The sequence below is a fragment of the Haliaeetus albicilla genome, chromosome 11 (genome assembly GCF_947461875.1).
Source record: "Haliaeetus albicilla chromosome 11, bHalAlb1.1, whole genome shotgun sequence".
Classification (NCBI taxonomy): domain Eukaryota; kingdom Metazoa; phylum Chordata; class Aves; order Accipitriformes; family Accipitridae; genus Haliaeetus; species Haliaeetus albicilla.
Window position 1 is genome coordinate 18,382,605 of NC_091493.1, and position 20,685 is coordinate 18,403,289.

The following is a 20,685-nucleotide window of genomic DNA, read 5'->3' on the forward strand; positions in this document are numbered from 1 at the left end:
TCTAATTTATACTCCCTGTATTTAAGGAAATCCTTTGGCTTGTTACTAAAGCTAGAGCCAGCACATTTAGGAAAGCTGCTAAAACCCCATGCAGAGTCAAGGCAAAATCTCACTATTAGAAAATTCAACTTTAGTGAAGTTGGGAGATAAACTCCTGCTCCTCTCTTTTGTAATATCTTTGCATCTTCTGCTAAGACATGATACTAGACAGAATTCTGGTCTGGAGGGTCTTAGCTCTCAACTACATAGTCATGCTAGCTAAGTGCTATCAATAGAGCTGAAACAAAACTTTTTTTTTTCCAGAGTAGTTTATTGTTGGTGACATAGGTCACTAAAGCATTGCTGCTTCTCTGTGCTATGTATCCTGGTTGGAACATTATTTCCCACTTAAATAATATGAAGCATTACTTTTGATGTTTTATTTTGGCCAAGATAGTTAAATTAAAAAACCAAACCCACCAAAACCCAACAAAACTTTCCCACAGTTTGTCATAAGCAACAAGATCTGGTCTGCTTTGAGCCATAGGTCAAAGTACAACAAACCAACAGGATACTGCAGTGATCCAAGTCTAAATTATGTACTAAAAATACTTTTCCTGTTACATGACCTTGTGACTGCAGTAATTAAAATGCAAATAGTTAGCTGTTGAGTTAACCTTCCGTGTGCACAGGGAGCAGAGTAAGTTCTGTTCATTTCAGGAAGAACCATGTGTTTGGTTAGCTTCTGAGAGTCACGACCCAGTGAGTCATGTTAGGGCTCCACCCACTGTAGTCCAAACATCAAGATTTCACGCAAACCTTAAAACGGAGTTGCCACCAGTGTCTCTAGGTCTGTTCAGTGGAACCACACTAAAAATAGAAGCTTCATCTTTCTTCAAAGCACAGAAGGAGAACAGCAGGCTGTTCTGCTAGGCTGCTTAAAAGAGCAGCATGTCCAACATTTTTCACTACCAACTTTTTAATCCTCAGGATTAAACCCATGCATTTCAGATACAGATGGCATATGTCCACAGGTTCACAAAATCACACACCAAAACACTACTTCCTCTTTGCAGCAGACTTAAGTATTCTGCCAAGAAATTTAAATGACTCAACTAACAAGGCAAACTTAGTGACCTTCACCCCAGTATAGGGAAATAATCACCAAATGAAATTGTAATTCTGGCAGTGAGAATTTTTTTTTTAAGTATCAAATTGCAGATAGCAAATAAAGTTTGTTATTCTCAACAATATAGACCAATTAGTCTTATCTCCACTTTTCAAGGCTTACAACCAAATGCATGGTTTATCAAAGATCAGTCACTGGACATACTGGGTCAATTTGACACAATATACATTCTAAATGAGGAATTCAGTATAAACCACTTGGACATCCACAGAAGGCTTGGCAGGAACGCATAATTAAACTACAGATGACAGGAATTAGCATGAGCAAGGATAAAGAACTTGTAAGAAAGAAGAAAGGCTATGTTGAAAAGGGAATTTGTAGAATTCTGTTAAGTTGGTCTGGGATCAATTTCAAGTTTTTTCTTAACTGAGTAGGGCATAAAAGTTAGGAATAAGCTAATGATACCTGCTGACAAAACTGTGAGGTGTCACCAATACTGAGAATAATCCAAACCAGGAGAAATATGTGGATCTAGATTTTTTTTTAATTAAAAAGTGTCATAATGCCAGGTCATGCATTTAAATTAATAATTTTCTTGGCAAATTGGAGTTCAGCTGCAAATGACAGCAAGGGCAAGAGACTGGCGTGCTCAATCACACTACATGATGGATACCAAGAAGCAAAGAAGGAATTTATAACAGGAAAGTATTAATATATTCTTATATTTATTGACTTATATGCTGATATGGGTATGGTCTTTACCAACTCAAGTTCAAGAAAGGCTAAAATTAAGTTTTAAGTGGGCAGCTAAGTGATCAAAGCATAGACAGTGCATCAGAAGAAAGGAGATAAAGCTTAATATGTTTGGTAAAATGAAGGCTACAGTATGATGGCTACTTATGACAGATTATGTATAAATACCAGGAAGAGCATGAAATAAGAACTTTAGTAAGGACAAAGGAGTTATTTAGCTATATTTAAAATAGAATTTAAGATATGGTTGGTCAAGATGGGAAAGAACTAAACTTGTGATTCAGGAAACCCCTTCTAAGGTAACGTTAGTGGACACAGGGAACCAGAGAAGATGGCAACAATGAAGTGTCTGTTAAACACACCAAATTAGCAGCATGAACTTCTTTCCCTACCCAGAGAAACGCGTAGTATTAACGCTTTTCTTCAGTCACATGAATTTAGAATGTAAAATTTCAATTGTTTTTTAGCTTAACCAGCAAACTAACAGCAACACAAATACAGTCTGCAATGACTCCCCTTAGATCTTACTCTAATCCTAGTCACCACCACTGCCAGAACTGTTCTATGCAGCATCGATCCTAAGTACCTGATAGCAGTCACAGGAAACCTGACTGTTGTGTACTGCTTATCCACTGATATCTCTTGAAGAATCATCTAAATGTCATCTGCAAGCCTTGCAGCACAACAGAGCACAGGGAGACTAATTGCTATCAGGTATCTGCAGTTTCCATTGTGGTACACCACCTTCTTTCTACTACTGAGACTGTCACCAGTTAAGAAATACTGGAGCATTAACAGCCCTCCTCCAATTTTAAGAAGGCATTTCTGTTAAAGGTAGATCATCCTGCAAGTATTGATTTTGATAAGTAACACAGAGTACTTTCATGTGCTTGTGGGTTTTACGTGCACTTGTTCAAAGATGCAAACAAGCACAGTCTTACTCCGCTAAGATGTCAGAACAAAGCGTAATGTCTGCATGCTAATTAAACTGTGGGTTGTCAAAGGTCACCATGCTCACTTAAAAAAAACACAAGGTTTCATTGCTTCTTTGTACTGCCAAGAGATGCTTTGCTGAAACTCTGTTCCTTTGTTGAGGCTCATGGAGATCACATGTCTGAGAAGGGTCCAAGGCAGCAAGGTGGACTGATTTTATACACTCCTCCAACTTTTCTAAGTACACAGTATACCAAAAGGGAACAAGAGAATCAATTGTAACAGTAAACTCTGTTCTGAGTATTGTTATGTATACTGAGGAAAAGAAGCTTTCAAGGAGAACTTCATGCTGAGGTAAAAACCCAAGATCAGCTCAACTAAGCCAGGATACAAAAAAGATCTTATCAATCATCATTTGAGCAATTAAATACTTGAGTGCTAGGAGCTGGTAACAGAGTCATTTAAGCAAGGTATTTTAAAGCCTTGTCAGGAAATATATAAATACTATATAAATATATATAATATATAATATTATATAATATATAAAAAACTATATAATATATTAAAAATACTTGTCAGGAAAACATGCACATTGCCAGAAATAAACATGTAATACAGTAATGTCCAGCAAAGTTGTACTCATTCAGAGAAGCCACCTAAGCAAAGAAAAACGCTGAACATGTCACAGAGGATAGAAAAGTTTTTTATTATATTAGTGAGGGCACTAATATGACTAAATATATTATACAGTGTATACAGAAGCATACCTAGAGCACTATCTGTCTTGACTATTTAAAGCTAGACTTTGTCAAAATTATTTGAAGCAACGCATCTTAAAGAAAAAAGGAGAAAGTGCCCTAATAAATCCAAGAAATCTGTGGTTTACAAATCAATAGCAAGTTAAAGCTTGAAATCCTTAGTGATGCTTCTTGACTCCCAAGCTTTTCCCACTAGATTTTCTATTGAACTTCAAGTTTTTAGATAGATTTCCGTAAAGTGGAACTATTTGAATAAAATACCTTTGGGAATTCCCATCTAGATTTTCAAACTCCAGAGAAGGAATGCCTCCTAGGTAATAATACAGCCCGGGCTTTACAATTAAGCAAAATGATGCATTACATTTGTGTTTGTAATATTGTCCTTTGTAAGAGTGGCCACTGAAATTTGAAATCAGGCATTCAGAATTCCCAAGTGAAAGTAAGGTTCACGATGTGCCATTCACCCAGTAAAAAAAAGAGACAGAATGGATGGGATCAGATACAGAGTTTTTAAAAGGGCAACTATTTTTTTCTACTCCAATTCCGGGCATTTGTCACTGTGCTGTCTGACATACAACCAAACCTATGGATTGTGGCCTCTTCTGACACTTCTACTTTGCATTGAATCTTTCCACCTATGAAGACATAACCTCAGTCCCTTATGACATATCATCAGTAGTCTTCAGGTACTTGCAAGGACTGGCAAATTCCACAATACCTTTTCTGTATCAATGATCACAAATTGATCTTTCTTCTCAGAACATTGCATTTTGTGCACAGCAGCTTATTAAATAACATAGCTATTCAACTCAGAGCGTTTAAAATCTTTCTTCTTACATTGTATCAGTTTTCCTAACAGGGAATGGCAAGAGTTTACTGCAGAGGAGAGATCGGGGAAAGAATATTATGCTTTTTTGCGGTCAGTTACTGCCCTGTGACTTATCCAGCTTTGCTGCTTGCTCTTTTCCTCCACCTATTTCAAGGCTTACTTTAAAAACCACCTTGACCTGAAAATTTGTGAAATAAATAGTTAAATGGCTGGTTATGAATATTAAGTTTAAAGAGGAGAAGGGAAAACAGAACATTTTTATTCAGACTAATAAAAAACAAGAGCCGAGTTTTAACACTTATTTAATGCTCACAAATAACATTTTCAAAGAGATAAGAATCTTTGCTACACTTTCAGTTTTCATTTACCTTGTCCTTGCAATTAGAATTTAGCATTGAGTCACTGGGGGAATTCTCCAGATTGGAACAACCAGTACAGGATCTACAGATTTGTAACCTGAGTCCCATTCTCGGATTTATCTGGCAAATCAGCACAAAAATTATTTTGGGGAACACTGGCTTTGCAGGCTTCTCTAACATTTCAAATTTATTTACCCAAACAGATGTGAGGCATCAGAAATAGTCATTAGTAATTAGGTGGGAACAGTTATGTTGTAGAAGAGGGACACTTTTACTCTATTAGGCAAAACCTCCTTAGTACAACTGAACAGACTTCTGAAGGTAATGTTATTAGCTGAGGCTGTAAAAAGTTACAGCTCAGATTGGTATTGGCTTGCTTTCAGATATAATTCATTTAACATAAAATAGATTTTGGGCAGAAAATGGGAAGTTTCTGTTCACATAATTCTAGCAGCAGTAAAAGGTCATGAAACATAAAATTCCTACTTAATGGCACCCAACTTTTAACCTCAAAACTTCATGAAGTGTTGCAAAGATGGAAACTCCAGTAGCCACAGTTGTTCAGCTACAATGCTTTTCAAGCTCTTTTAACCGTGAACTCAGTTGTCAGTTTAATTCTCTGAAACCCCACTTTGTCAGGGGCTAAAGCTATTGACCTTGATTTCCTTTCCCAGAGGATCAGAGATGCATAGAAATTATACCATAACATAAACTGAATTCACTGTCTCATACTCTGTCAGTACCCTGCTGAAGAAGGGCATATACACAGCACCACTAATAAACCGGTGACCATGCTGTAGTCCTCCATAGAAAAGCATATTATGTGCAACACAAGAAGCCACACTTTCAGTGTGCTTTAACAGCTGGAAAAAAAACCTGCAAAGAAGTCTGCAGAATTGGAGTTGACTTGTGTCCACTCTAGTTTTCCTTTCTGATGCCACGTTATCCCTGCTTTCTTTCAAAAGTTAATTCATTATACAATAAATGACAACAGGTTTTCTGGACAGAAGCCACTCTTGTCATAGCAATGGAACTTTTATTTCAAATACATTCTTACAATAAAGCTGTATTTTGTTATACAAGTAGATAAACACAGGAGACAAAAGATTAATGTATTCAATTTTAAAATATTGGGCTCAACTAAACTGCAGCCATTCCCATTCATCCCTAAATCATGTTAGGGATTTTTCAGGGCAATGGAAATAAAGATGTAAACCAAGTCACGTAGGTAATTAAATTACGGTCCAAGGAATTTTGTACCACCACCATAGAAAAGTGTATCTGCTCATTCTTCAGGCTCTTTGAAGTGGACAGTGGCAGAAGTTTCTTTATAAACTCAGAAGTTTTTCGTTGAGAGCAATCTGTGACTGTGTGAGGTTTGCCAAGTAGGTTACCATCAGCAGGTCCTGAGAGGGGGAAAAAAACCCAGTGATTGGAAATATTAACAGATGGTAGCCTATTAGGGAGTTGAATTTTTAACACCTGTAAAACAGTTTACAGTCAGCTACTAGAAATATTTTTAGTCCTGCAAGTCCTATCCTGAGGAATGCTTCCCTTGCAGGAAGAAGGTTTTGGTATTCCCAGAATATGAAACACTGCTTGTGAAATTTTAACTCTGAGGTCACCCATGTTAACCAGGCAAGTCAAAGGGTATAAGCAAAATTAAAAATTAGTTCTGGTCTTGCAGACTGTCGGTGAACAACACATTCAGAAACTTAGCTTTTGCTTTCTAAAAATCAGTTACAGAAATAACGTAGCACACTAAAACCTTGTTCACGTCCTAAGTGTTATGCAAGGAGAGAGAACTTCAGCTCAGGCAAAGGAAGCTGGCAAGTCACCAGTTATCCTTGAAATCTGTACTGCTTTAAGCTTGGTAATTCATATTGTCCAATCACTCTAAAAGAAGACTTGGTGCTGGCTTTCAGATTATTTGCATAATTCCTAAGTACTTTAAAACTTACTCTCTCATTTGCAGTTACTTGCAAGATTATTATGGTGAGCTCCTTTATCCACCTTCACCTCTTAAAACATCAAATTACTGACAAGAAATGTTTTTTTTCTGTTAATATGTTTGTATGAAAACATAAGATTGTTTTGATCACAGACAAATTTGGGTCTGTATGACAAATTTTCAAAATTTCTGGCAGTGCACTGAAAAAAATTAGATGATGAACTTACATTGATATTGCTATTCAACATTGTCTCAAAGTCCTCTGGTGAAATCTTTGGCACCTGGTTAATAAGATCCATCAGGAAACGCCCGACAGTGTTGTCAGCAGCCACTTTGCCAGACTAAGCAAAAGAAACATACACTTCATTATGAGTAAAGCTCAATAAGTTTATGGCCCAGAAAGAGAATATATAAAAAGAAAAACAAAATGTGCACAAGCTTACATCAAACTCATTTGCTGGCTCTTAAAAAGCTGTCCTTACCAATACATCCTCTGCATACTGCAGCACCATGGTCAGGGTATCCTGAATTCTGGCTGATGCTGACCCCACCTGCTGTAAGTCACTGGACAAGCCAATCACTCGATTAGGGCTAAAACAAGTCTTCATTATAAGATCCACTGAAAGCAAAAGGAGGTTCAGTGAAAAAACTGACTGCCACAGAACAACAGTTTAAATCCTTAACTTGCTGAAGATTTTTAGGATAGCTTCAGCAAGACAAGTCTAATTCCCAGTAGAACTCCCAGAATAGCAATTTTACCAAGGTAAAAAAAAGCATTTGAACAGTGTCACAATGGTTATAACCAAAATAGGAAGAAAACATTCACCTCCTATCCGCTCTGTATCATAATAAACATATTTCACCGTTAGAGGTGTGAACATCACGCCCATAGTTTTACCAGGGACTCCCATGGGGGCACTAGAAAAAAAAGAATGACAAAAAAACATTTTCAGCATGGACATATTTAAGGGAAGGAGTAACAGATTTCCATCTCAATGATCTGCTGGCGCTGAAGTGTGAACATGAGTAGGTTAATCATTCTCACCAAAATCAGCAATATTAAGACCACGGATAATTGAAGACAGGAAATCAGTCCTGGCATACTACTAACTGTTTATTTTCATCCAAGAATATTCCTAGCTGCTCTGACGTTTGTCAGCATGAATGCAGGGAGAGTTAAGTACTATCTTCTTAGTCACAGTTCCTTCTTGCTTATACAGCAGGTATTCTTCTATCCTGAAATACTCCATGCTCTTTGAGAAATCACTTAAAGAACAAACATAAATATGACAAAAATTCAAGTACAAAGCACTCTCAACACCTTTATTATTTCTATTATTCAAAGTATTTGAAGTTCATTTATGCTTGCAGTAAGAAAGATGTCATGGATCAGCTTTTTTTTTTTTTGAAGATGCACAGTCAAGAAGCAATAGAATTCTACAAAAGAAAGGCTGGGGTTTTATCCTTAAAGAGGAGAGCTCTTCAGCCAGTACTGGGAAGAACAGTGAGGTACAATAGTTTCATTTCACAATATTTAATCTCCATTATTAATCAATAAAAATGGAAGGGGTTAAGGAGAAGAAAGACTGATCAAGAAGATGCTGTTTCAATTACGTTTTAACTGCACTAATCCTCCAACTTCTGTAAATAAACTGCCAAGCAATAAAGCCCAGTGACTACAGGCTAGCATTCAGACATTGTGATGGAAGTTGGCAACATTAATGCTAGCTGTATGAATCCTGTGAAATGTCATGAAGATGTTCAGAACATTGTTAAAGTTAGTTAAGCCACACTTCCCCACCCCAACAAGGTACCAGCTTATGAAAGGTTAGGTCTTTCAATTTACACACTGTGGTCTAGATATTCCAATGGGAAGTAAGCCATGATCCCTGGCTCACTGCTGTGTTTTAGCTGCTGCACAGTATTGTCCAAAATGAGACACTGCAGCCCGCTACATTTCTCATTACCCTGATGTGGTCTGTCTCAGAAATTCAAATAGCTCCACTCCCAGAAATGCAGCCTCCCAGAGTACCTGACATAGGCTTTAATGCTCATGCGTGAATTCTGGAGACTCGTGTCCACAGTGAGGTGGATTGGATTGTGCGCTTCCCGGCTGTAATACTCATGGATCAGGACAGAGTGTTCCGTGATGTCATGACCTGTTGCATACCTTCAAAAGAGCACAGGTTGAGGAGCCATTCTTCCAATTTTCAAGAGCCCAATGTTAGGTATTGTTGGTATTTAACAGGTTTGTATTCTAAAACACTAATTTCTGATGTAGAAGCACACTAAATACAAGTGTTTTAACTAGCAAATTTGCAGTTTTATGGCCAGCTGTCCTAGAATTGTAGGAGTCACAGGCTGAGACACCCATGCCCAAATAGGGCCACTGTTGTAGTACCAGGCATAAAGAGTCAGTAAAGTTGTCATCAGACTCCAAAGATTCAGTTATCTGTAACTATGTTCTGGACCAACTTTTTATTTTTGTGTAAATCAAAGCATGCCAAAGAAATTTGGACCAACCAAGTAGATCTTCCACAAATCAAACATCTCTCTGCAGGACGTGTAACTTGTTAATCTAGCTCCTTTAGCTGCTCTGCAATTAGCTTCTCACAGGCACAGGGCAACTCCTGTCATTAGAACTGCCCTTTGCTGTGCCATTAGAAGGTTGTTGAGGAAGTTTGCTCCACAGGAACAGAACTAAGCTATTTTGTAGGCTCAGAGAAGCACGAAAAGACTAATAAAACTATCCACGCTCAGATACTGGCTCTGTTCCGTAACACCGTACTGATCTTGCTTGGCATCCCACACACAAGTACTTCCACCTTTTCTCAGCAGAGAACTTCTGCATGCTCAAGCTGGTATCACCAATTCCTCCTGAGGCCTTTAGTACTTGAAACTACTCTTTTGCGTTCCCCCTTCTTTCTAACCAGTTATCTTCCGTGGTGTGGGTTGTATTACAGGTGGCTAAGTTCTAACAAATCCATGCAAGCATTCTCTAACTCATCACTCCTCTGTGATACCTTTGCTAGATACAAACAAAATCAAACCCTGTAAATCTCCAATACTGTCTCTTCCTATTATGAATTGCCAGAGCTTTACAACTGAGTCTGTAACATGGGTTGCAAGATCCTACTGTCACAAGCATTACTGCTTCTGCTTCTCAACCCATGACAAAGAGAATTATGTATTTCAAGTAGTTTAAGGGATCAACACTACTGTTTGCACGTTCTAGCAAAAGGAGAACTTACCAGCCCAAGATGATCTCGCTAGGAGACACCTTCTTGTGCAACTCATACATGTTTTTGGCAAATTCCATATCGACTGCCACCTGAGAAACGGGACAGGACCAAGTCAGGAATGCTTAACTCTTAGCGGGGGACAACACGGGCACAAGCCCTAACGCCGCTATCGGAGGGAGCGCTGGGGCCGCTCCCCTCGGCAGTCACCGCCCCGCCGAGAGACCCACCGCCCGCTCTACGGCGCAGTCCGGGGGGGTAAGGGGGGGGGCTTGGCTGGAGCCGGCCCGGAGCCCCCCGCGAAGCGGGGCCGGCGTGGCGGCCCCGCGCTCCGTACCTCATCTTCGGATTCGTTGTGGGGGACGGAGAAGCAGTTGGTGACCTCCACCGAGTGCTTGTCCACGGTCCCTGCGGGAGGGCAGGGCGGTTAGGGGGGGCGCCGTGCTGCTCGCCCCCAGGCTGGCGGCGGGCGGGACAGGGCGGCAGCTCTTACCCAGCAGCGTCCCGATGACCCGCGCCGCGCCCTCGTTGCGCCGCTCGAAGCTGTCCACGATGGAGGCGAGCACGACCGGGTGCAGCCGCACCACGCGGCCGCCGGGGAAGGGGCCCGAGAGCGCGGCCGGGGGCGGCGGTGCCGGGGCGGCGGGCGGGGGTGGCGCGGCGATGAGGGGAGCGTTTCCCGCCGGTGTGGCGGGTGCCGCCGCCGTCGTCGGGCTCTGCGCTGGGGCGACCGCAGGAGGAGTCGCGGCAGGAGCTGTCGCCGCCATTTTGCAAGAGAAGGGGCGGGGGGCGTCCTCACGGGCAATAATTGGCTGAACTGAATGCCTGTCAGGCAGTGCAACCTTCCTATTGGGGAAAGAGATGTGCCCTCCTGCCATTTATTAACCAATCTGGGGAGAGCGATGAGGGAAAACGCTCTGGTTGGAGGAAGAGTACACCGTCTGTGACTGAAGCACAATCTTTTTCGCACCCTCTTGGGGCCGGAAAGTTTTTCAATTGGGTTCTCGCATCCCCCGCCTCCGTGCCTATCTGCTCTCTCATTGGCTCACATCGCCCTTACCTTCTGTCTGTCAGGACGGGAAGGGTCATTTATTGGCTGTGGCGCTGTAACTCTCCTCGCTGGTTGTGAGGAGAGGGCAGGGTTTATGTCTGTCCTGTATAGCGCCGAGCGCTTGCCCGGCCGGTACGGCCGCGGGGAGCCTTGGCGGTGCCTGGGGCTGAAGGCCCTGCTGGAGGTAGGCTGAGCAGGGCCGGGTGTCCCAGAGCTCCCCATGGCCTTCCAAGCCCCACCGCCTCAGCGGCTCCCGGGTGTTGCAGTAACCCTGGGCTGCCTCAGCTGGCTGTGTTTGTCTGGCACGTCCCCGGTTGCGCTTCAGCTGTGGGTGGCCGCTGAGGCGTTTGGGCGGCGGCAGTGCGGTCCTGGTCACAGCAGCAGGGCCGCTGGGGCCGCCTCGGCCCGCTTGCAGTGAGGGTAGAGGCAGCGGCGCTTCTCCTGCTGCCCTACAGCTGCGTGGTGGTGTGGTAAGCACAGGAGCCTGCAGGCATGGCGCCAAGCTGCAACCACAGTGAAGGAGGTTATCCGGTAGTGCTGCGTGAGGGCTGCGCAGCCCTTAGGGGATTGGACCCGTGAGGCAAGGAAGTGCTGTCGGTCCTGTTTTCCAGGTCTTTGTTGCCAATGAGGCACAGAAGAGTAAGTGGTTGCCAAGTATCACGTAGAGAGCAAATGCTGGTTACCTCTATCCAAGGTTTAATGGTTACCCAACAAATTGACTTCTTGGATATAATTTGCCTGTTACTTGTAGTGCCCTGTGTGTTCGCTCCCAAGCAACAAACCTGTGCAGGTAGGGCAGGTATGGTTGTAAAATGAAGTGTGTATGCCTTTGGTGACTGGTAAGGAGACTGGATTCTTTTGGAGCTTCCTTTTCCCTTTCTTGGCCATATGCTTGCAGCTGTTATCTTAACAGTTGTAGCAACGTAGTAACAGATTTACCTCTAAGTCACTTAGTTCAAAACCTTTTATCACAGTTTTTAATATAAGTTTGACAAACTTTAAGGGAGAACTTGGGTATCATTGAAATGTTTGGGGTTTTTTGGTCTCAAGCTGTTCTCTCCCACAAGTAAACTGTGTGTGTATGCACACACATAAACACTGCAAGATCCAGAAGTCTCACCTCTTGATAAAATGCTTAGTCAAGTGAAACCATGCCAGTCAAACACTGCATCGGTTCTCTGGCACCACATTGTCTTATCAAGTGGCTATTTGAATAATTGAGAACATTTCCAGGTAGTTGTTTCCTAGGCATAGCAGAGAGAAAAATGCAGTGGTGGTTACTACCTCAGGTGCAGCTATCTTTACTCTTTTATAGATCCACTTTGGGCTACTGACACACTCTTTCCCCTGTCTGGGTTACAAGTTAAAGTAATTTTAACACAAAAAATTATTTTATCATGACTGGTGGCTTTTGGAGTTTTTTTTTCTGCTTTGTTAGCTGAGGGGTGAACATCATCAGCTGATAAGCAGTTTCAACTCAAGTCATTGAAGGCAGGCTGCTGAGTATAAAAGGAGCAGCTCAATAATAAGATAATACATTCTGCCCATGTGCTAGCAATTTGCTGCTTTTACATAAATGCGGAACACCTGTCAAAGCTACAAAGGAGAGCTAATGCATGGGAACACGAACAGATTTTATCCCTTCATAAAATCTCTTCCTAGTCTGTGTACCAGTAAAACCTGGATCACCTGGATTCTTAGGCTTTCACCATGTAGCCTTCATTTCTTTTAGGTGTGCCTGGGTCAAATTGCATAAAGCTTTAAAGTATTTCTGTTCCTGGAGCTTTGATGTGTCATTGAGAAGTCTAATGTGTGAGGCATTCTTGTTAGAGAGCAGCCGTTTGATCTCATTCTTGTTTGCATCAAACTCCTTGGTGCTTAATTTGACATAGTCAGCTGCAGATTCAGGTGAAGCAAGCAAGGGTCTTTAAGACCTGCCCATTATACTTTTATGTTGCCACCTTAAAAATTCGTCGGCTTAATATGGAATCACAGTTGTGCTTCAAAACTGACAACTGTGATAACCTTCTTTTAGTATGTTCATGTCAAGCTGCTGGACAGAATGCCAGAGAGTGTATGTAGTGAGTAAAGATGGACAGCCTATATCTCAAAAAGTCAAACATCAGTGGTTGGCTCACACAAAGCCCACTTAACACAGAGATTGTATAAATCTAATGATAAGAAATTCAGTCATGTAATAGTGCCTGGAGCAGATGTGTCCAAGCTACAAAACTGTTTTTCCTTGCTGAAAAAGAGACCTTCATAATTAACATTGTTTCACAAAGTATCAGTTTACTTTTAGAGGAGGGTAGTCACCAGTTACATGTATTAATGGTCCCTGTTGTTGAAAACTTAGTGTCCATCTAGTGAGATGATTAAGATGTTTAGATACTACCCCATTACAGTAAAATCTATCTGCCTAGAGGAGAAACAGAAGACACATTTGCACATGACCACGTATCAGCGTGGTAATTCAGGGCCTTCTGATTTTACGTTTTTCCTTGCGTGGTTTCCCTACATCTGGTTTTGGTGGTGAATATAATTAACCTCCTAGCTCTGCTCTTGTATGATTTCTCTTTACAGTCCTTATGTGTGACTGAGCCATTATTATTGCATTTGCTGTCATGTCAGCTGCATTTTCACAGATGACGTATAATTTCTTTATCAGTAGCGATCTTGCTTGTATTACCGGAAGCAACATCATCTCCTGCTCTAAGGAAAAATATTTCTTACATTGCATTACAGGTAAAATACAATATTTACAATTAATTTGATTCATCATTTCAGCATGTAGTTTTATCTGGTTAGTTTCATGGAATTGAATCTGACATTTTTATTCCATTATCATAATAATGATTTTCTATTGTGCATTCTAAGAAGTTAGTAGAGTCTTTCAGTTATTTCTGCCAAGAGAAAAATCTTTCACTGAACTTAACATTTATTTTCTATAATAATGCTTATTTAGAAAAAAATGAATATCAGGTCTCATTTTCCAAATAATTTTGAGATCAAAGCACAGAAGTCCACTTCCCCGCCAGGAATGTCAAGTCTGTGTCTCCAGCCTTCATTGCACTCACAGAGCTCCCTTTTCAACCCCTCTCACAGTCGAGTTACCAGCACTTTTGTTGTCTACTGGTCATATGTGTTTTTCAGGATCCATATGTTCTGTCTTCTATCCAGGACTTTTATGTGATGTAGTTGTGGGCAATGATTTCAGGGTTTGATTTGTTTGGTTGTTTTGTTTGGTTTGGTTTGGTTCCCCCACCCCCCCATTAAAAAAAAGTAATAGTTCCCTTATTTAGTCTTAATTGGGTGTCTTAGATACTCATCCAGTAATCATGCATTTGGGATTGCCAGTAGATGAAAGACAGCTGTTGGCAGCAGCCAATTCCCAGCCTAATGTGTCAGCTGATTCAGCTTCATCCCTTCAGCAAGAGGGATTCAAGCCCTTCCCTGCTTTTGTGTAATGTTTTATGAGGCTACCTTAGCTGTCAGAGGAACAACACTGACACATGGGACTACTGAGGTAATGCTTAGAGTGAAAATACAAATACTACCTAAAAATAATGAGGCATAGTGTTAATTGCATACCACCACACTGAGAAAAGAACATACCTTCTCTAAAGTTAGAGTGGCAATGGAAGTTACTAGGTGTTCAAAAATAGCACATTAGGGACTGCCATGTGCTTTTTAGTCACTATGTGGAAATATAGAGATCCAAGCTAAAGTAACTTCACAGAATAACTTGCAGTGAAAAGTAACAGAGAGAAATGTACACAGGCTGGCATACTTAGGGCAACATATACTTTTATGGTTAGAGTTTTACACTCATTGAAGAAGGGAAAACAAAGACATGTACTGAACAAAGGATGGCTGTGGAAATAAAAAAATACCCCCAAACCCTGGCAAACCCCAACTGGTACAAGCTAATTGTCTCAGACAAGTGCTAAAAATTTTAATTTGTCAAAATATGTCCCCAAACTATTTATCTAACTGTTCATGATTATTGTATGTACCAGTTCCATTGCTTCTGATGACCAGTAAGAGATCTGTCAAAAAAGAGAGAAGGTAAACTAAACTAAAAAGCCACGGTAAAAGGCATTTTGATCTAAAAGGCAGACTTCTGTTGTTGCAGTACTGTAACCCCTCAGACTTCAGTGGGAATGTATCAGTAATAACTTGGAACAAACTTTTCTTGAAGAGATGGTGGGTTTGGTGGTTTTTTGGGGGGAGGGGGTTGTGGGGTTTTTTGGTTTGGTTGGGGGTTTGGGGGGGGGGGGTTGTTTTGTTTTGTTTTGTTTTTTTTAATTCAGTGCATACTGTTGGGATCAATGGCTAACTGCTTTTACTCCAAATGCTGGTAGGATATTCCAAGAATTTTCTGTTGTCTCATACCATGCCTCTCCCCTGGTATGTACAATCATGTGTTCACCCTATTTTCCCAGATGAGTTTAGCTGACTGAAAATGCTATAGCCTTAATATTCTATATAAAGGCAAAATTATATTTTATTATGAAGGTCTGTATTACATTTCTATATAGAAAACAGTAACTGAACTCATAAATGCCCTGATGGAATTTATACTGTGAGGATATACCCTTGGCTAGATTAGTTTTGGAAAAGTTTGTTTCAGCTGTTTTCAGGGCTGGGTCAAGATAATATAATTCTTTATTAAATCAAGGTGCGTAAAAAGGTAGTCCCACATGCACTATTACCTAGTTCTTTGTACTGGCCGCAGGATATTTAAACACCCATGGCAGGGACTAAGGCTGCTCAAGTAATAATGGAAAAGCCTACAGGGCATAATCCCTGCCATACCACAAAATTGTTGAGGAAAATCAGAAATATTTAATAGCGAAGCCCCAGCTTACGCGCGCATGTTGCAAACATTTGCATGAAGAGGGATGTTGTCAGATGTTACTAGAGCAGACTCCTGCTTTTTGGATCAATTGTGTAGGAGGCATTTTTGTCATTTTATGCATTTAACAAGAAATCACTTATGCTGTGCAGATCATCATGAATGCTTCAGATACATGGATAGAAAGACATAAGAAATAGAATCTTACCTGAGGTGTACTATTGTCTAGGTTTTAGTTTTGAAAATGTAAGAAAAATGCAAGAAAGGAAATAAAAGAATGAAATAAGAATAAGATCTATATATAGGACATGGAGAAAAAGAAGCTGGATAACTAGAAATAGGATTGTTTAGGAAATATGGAACTCCTTGACATGTGAGATTTATGGCACATGAATGATAGGAGATCTTGTGGTGGCTCCCAGAAGACAGGCCTGGAATAAGTGTTTACGTGCTTGAAAGGCAGTCTGCTTTTCTTTCCAGCAAGATCAATTGATCTAATAAAAGCTACGGCCTCTCCTGCCAGCCAGAAGAAAGGTAATTGATCCAGGTGTTTTGTTAAAAACCTCCTTGTGCTGGTCCTCCAGGGATGGATGTGGGAGTCCCTTCCTGGCTCTGCATTTCCACCTGCGTTTGCAGACCGAGAGCCTGCGGTGCTGGGCTTTCCGACATCACCGTAGGCCTCCTTGACAGAAGGTCATGGCCCTAGGGATGCCAGGGCCAGAGCCGCCGGGGTGCACCCGAGCGGGGCGGCTCGGTGGCGGGGGGCGGCTCGGTGGCGGTGCCCGGGCTGCTCCCCGCGGGGCTGCGGCCGGCGCCTCCCCGCGAGATGGCGGCAGGCACACGCGGTCTCGCACACGGACGAGCGCTGCCTCTCACCGGGGAATTCGTGCCAGCCCTCTTTCCCGTGGTCTGAAATCATTGCCTTTCCACGAGTTTCAGGATTAATTGCGTTTACTGATTATTGCTAAGAGATGCAATTTTATTTTCCTCTGATACTAAAGCAATAAGATAGTCATGAATACAAACCACATCCTTTGTAATCACGTAATGCTAATTAATTAGTGACTTAACTCTGCCTGGTTTGAAGGAGCCTAAGTGGGAATTTGTGCGTGGTACTTTTTCCACCAATACTTATTATACATATTTGACTTGCCAGTTTCTTTGTCCAGTTAATAAAATTAAGGTGGAATCAATGAGGTGGAATTCATTAATTTTACCCTAATTCTACCTTAATTCTTCTGTGCCTTTTCACATAAGAATGTTACAGAGAGCTTTACTTATGGACGTTACGGCAGTGCAATCCTAAGATGTGCTGTACAACCCCAAATTTTACTGAAATATATGGTAATGAAAGGTGTTTTGGGTCTTTGATGAAAGCACAAACTCTCCAGCCTCTCAGGACATTCCTGCTTCTTGATGATCTATGATTGTGATAATTTTCTACTTTTGACTTAAATCATGTTCAGAGTCAGCTTTCAAGTGAGAGGCATTTTATATTCTACTTGTACTTAGAACTAAGATAGAATGTGCTTGTACTGACCTAGGAAAGCAGTTAGGTGCACTACCTTGCAAGATCAAACCTTGTATTATTATATTATATTACATTATATTCTTCCTGCCTACCCCATGCAGTGAGAACTGAAGAAAACCTAGATATGACTCCTAGCTTTTCTTTTTTTTTTTTCCCAGAGAGTATGGGGCAGAAGTGTGGCAGCACTACTGTGCTTTCCGTGTAATCAGCTTGAACAAGTAACCTCTGGCAGCACAGTGTCCCTTTGTCTGGTAACTTGCTGCTACTGTGCTTGACTTAAAAGCATTTGTAACAGAGCAATGCTGTGTCCTTGAATACCTACTGACATCCAAATAAAATGAAGTGTAATGTCACTGATAGCAGATAAGTATGAAAGTTCTTGTGCAGGCAGATTTCAAATATTAAAAATTTCTAACACTTGTAACTGCTAATGTATCAGTGTGCTATTTGTTGGGAAAATAATCTCTTCTCCCAGTCCCTTGTTCTTATAAAATCACTTTACAGCTTTACTTCTCTTATCAGTAAGCATGTCCTTTCCTTGGTGTCCTTTACAGCATGGGTCAAAGTCATCACTTTCCATACATTTGACCCTAGACCAAAATTGCATATGTCCCCAGAAGCATTGAACTAGACCTTTGGGACTAGCACTGTTAGCTACGTCACTCAGCACAAACATTTGCCTTGGTGTCTTGACATGGAATCTGCATGCAGAAGTGAACTAACTAGACTGGAAAATACATATTTCATTTGATGGTGTAGGGATGATTGCTGATAGATAGAATGGCAAAAATGTTCTTATTCTGTGAACTCCAAGGATTGTATGATTTTTACATCACCAGAGTCTAACAGTGTTGTCTGTCCCTTCACAGCTCTGCACTTTTTTCCAGTATGAGGCAGCTGCATCATGATGTGTTGGATGAATAAGCAGGCAATGAGGGAGAAGGTAGGAAGATAATAATTTACATACAGAAATGGGAGCTGAAAAAGAACAGCACTAATAAAATCTAGGGGACAGTTTCTGTGTAGGAGCCTGGGAGACCTGAGGGCTCATTGCATTTCTGTTACTGGCATCTTAGGCTATCTTAAGGCAAGTCATCCGTATAACTGAAGTAATGATAGAGACATGCTTTGGGTAGTGTTTCAGCTCTTTCAATTTGACATGTTTGATCACAACTAGATACTATTATTCTACTCCTATTTTTGCCATTGACTTTGGGGAAGTAATTTAACATTTTGATCTCAGTTTTCCACTTCTGCAAAATATGACTAATGATATTGTAGTGGCTAGGTTTGTATATAGGACATGCACAGACAGTCTACTGAGCAAAGGCAGGAAAGACCTTACCTTTTGAGGAAACAGCTTTGAGAGGAAGCTGAAGAGCGCATTTTCTGACCCAGAGACTGTGCACTTTGGAGAAGGAGGAAGTGTTCAACTAGCCTAAGCAGGAGGACAACAGTAACTGTCTCTGTACTGTTTTCCAATAATAAATGGAAATAATTCTTTAGCTGAGGTGAGTTCATACTGCTGAGACCTCAGGTGTAGCAGAAAAATTTGATTGCATTTTATATTAAACCTGTTCATCATGAAAACTTGGACTATACTATAGTGTTTGCAAGGGCTGCTTTTGCTAAATGCTGTCCTAACCAATCTGTCTGTAGATTTGAAATACCCCAAGAGCCAACATATAAATTCACCTTCTATATTCTGTTTGCCAGTTTGTCCTTCTGCACCAGAAAGCATGATACAGCATTGGCTGAGTGAACTGCAAAGGGTTGGTTTGACTGGTCTGCACAGAGAATTGATTCCAAGCTGCCTAGTACTCCAGCTGAATCACAAGCCTTTACAGATCTGCTCAACCTGAGTTATTGTGGTAGATAGGGGAGTACACAAACACAATTAATTAGGCTGTTCAGGTGAGAATTCCAGCCCCCTTCTGAAAAGTCAAATTTCTGTTTGCAGCTACAACTTCACAGCTAATTTCTTTCACCCAGTGTAATTTGGCCTGAAAAGTTCAGAATTTCCTGAGTTGTTTTTAAGATGTTCTGGGGATTTTCTGTTCTAATTCTCTCAAAAATTTGGGATTTGCCACTTACTATTCTGAATGACATCCCTTTGCATCTCTTTTTTTTCCATTGGAATAAATAACAAGAGCTGATCCATCACTGAAATAGCATCCCAGTCATTTATTTCCATAGCTGCCATCCAGGCTGCCTTCTGCCAATGGCAAAATTCATGGGAGATATCCATCACCATGCCTAGTCATCTTCCCTTAGCTAGCTCTGTCTAGAAATCTTTCTTTTTCATTCTCTGCCCTCTGAAGTCTACAGTGGATTTGGTCTCTCTCTGAAAATACTGTAAAACTTCTCTCCCAGATCCTTTTGTTGTTAGGCATTTTCCTTACCAAATATTACTAAATTGCCTTGCTTTTAAATGTGCCAGTATCTTACACTTCATCTGTATACACCTTGGGATATTCTGTAGAGCTCATTAACAGAATGGTCAGGTTCAGTAAGTACATCTTATCTTAAAGACAGTGGAAGTCACAACCTTTTACATTTTTATGTCTTGTCCTGGTTTAGCAAATATGAGAAACAAATCCCCTCCTCGTTTCTGAAAGAAAAGATTTTTGAGTGGTAGGAGAAACCTACCCAGAAAAAGACATTGCTTTGACTTCCTAGTAAGAAGTCTCCGAATGGCTTTAAAAAATAATATGTACATGTTGCAGCCTTACTATTCCATTTTAGTTTCTCTTAGATCTCATTTGATGTTTTAAAAATGAGGTAGCCAAAAAGTTACTTGGTGATACTTTTCTAATAACTTCTGGCCAAGGGGCAGAAGCATGGGTAGTATTTCCATAGTCTATCTTCTGTCTTGGGTGATTGCCCGTGTTTGGATTCTGGACTCTGTATGTTCTCTCTGTGGTCAATGGTAAGAGAAGTACCTCTAGAAGGCAATTCGGCCACCTTGCTAAAGTGTAATATAGATGCTCGTAGTTGCCCTCTTAAGGCAATTGTCACTCTGAATATTGAATGTATGGAGAGTCTACAGAGCCTAGAATTCTGATGTAAGCATCTAATTTACCTGCTTAATGCAAACCATCTGAACACAGCCCTAACCTGTGAAAACAGGATGACAGCATGAAATAAAGAACTGAGGTGGCATCAGCTTATGATAGTGCTGGCTAGCAGTGCAGTAGCTGAATTCTGAGTATTTGGGAATGAAGAGGCTAGCAGCTTGCTTTTCTGTTCTTGCTTCTGCACTCTAATCACTGTACTCTAGTTAATTAATGCATTCTATGTCATTCTGAGCATGCC

At 40.9% G+C, this 20,685-nt stretch overlaps 1 protein-coding gene across 1 annotated transcript; it reads right to left on the reverse strand.

Annotated features, from left to right (window-relative positions):
* Positions 1 to 5,756: 5,756 nt before the first annotated feature.
* On the reverse strand, positions 5,757 to 10,722 carry EIF3F (eukaryotic translation initiation factor 3 subunit F). Its single transcript, XM_069796375.1, has 8 exons — positions 10,424 to 10,722; positions 10,268 to 10,338; positions 9,943 to 10,022; positions 8,724 to 8,861; positions 7,518 to 7,609; positions 7,174 to 7,310; positions 6,919 to 7,032; positions 5,757 to 6,146 (listed from the first exon to the last, which is right to left on the reverse strand). The coding sequence occupies exons 1-8, from the start codon at positions 10,695 to 10,697 to the stop codon at positions 6,069 to 6,071; spliced, it is 984 nt and encodes a 327-aa protein (XP_069652476.1). The 5' UTR covers positions 10,698 to 10,722; the 3' UTR covers positions 5,757 to 6,068.
* Positions 10,723 to 20,685: the final 9,963 nt, after the last annotated feature.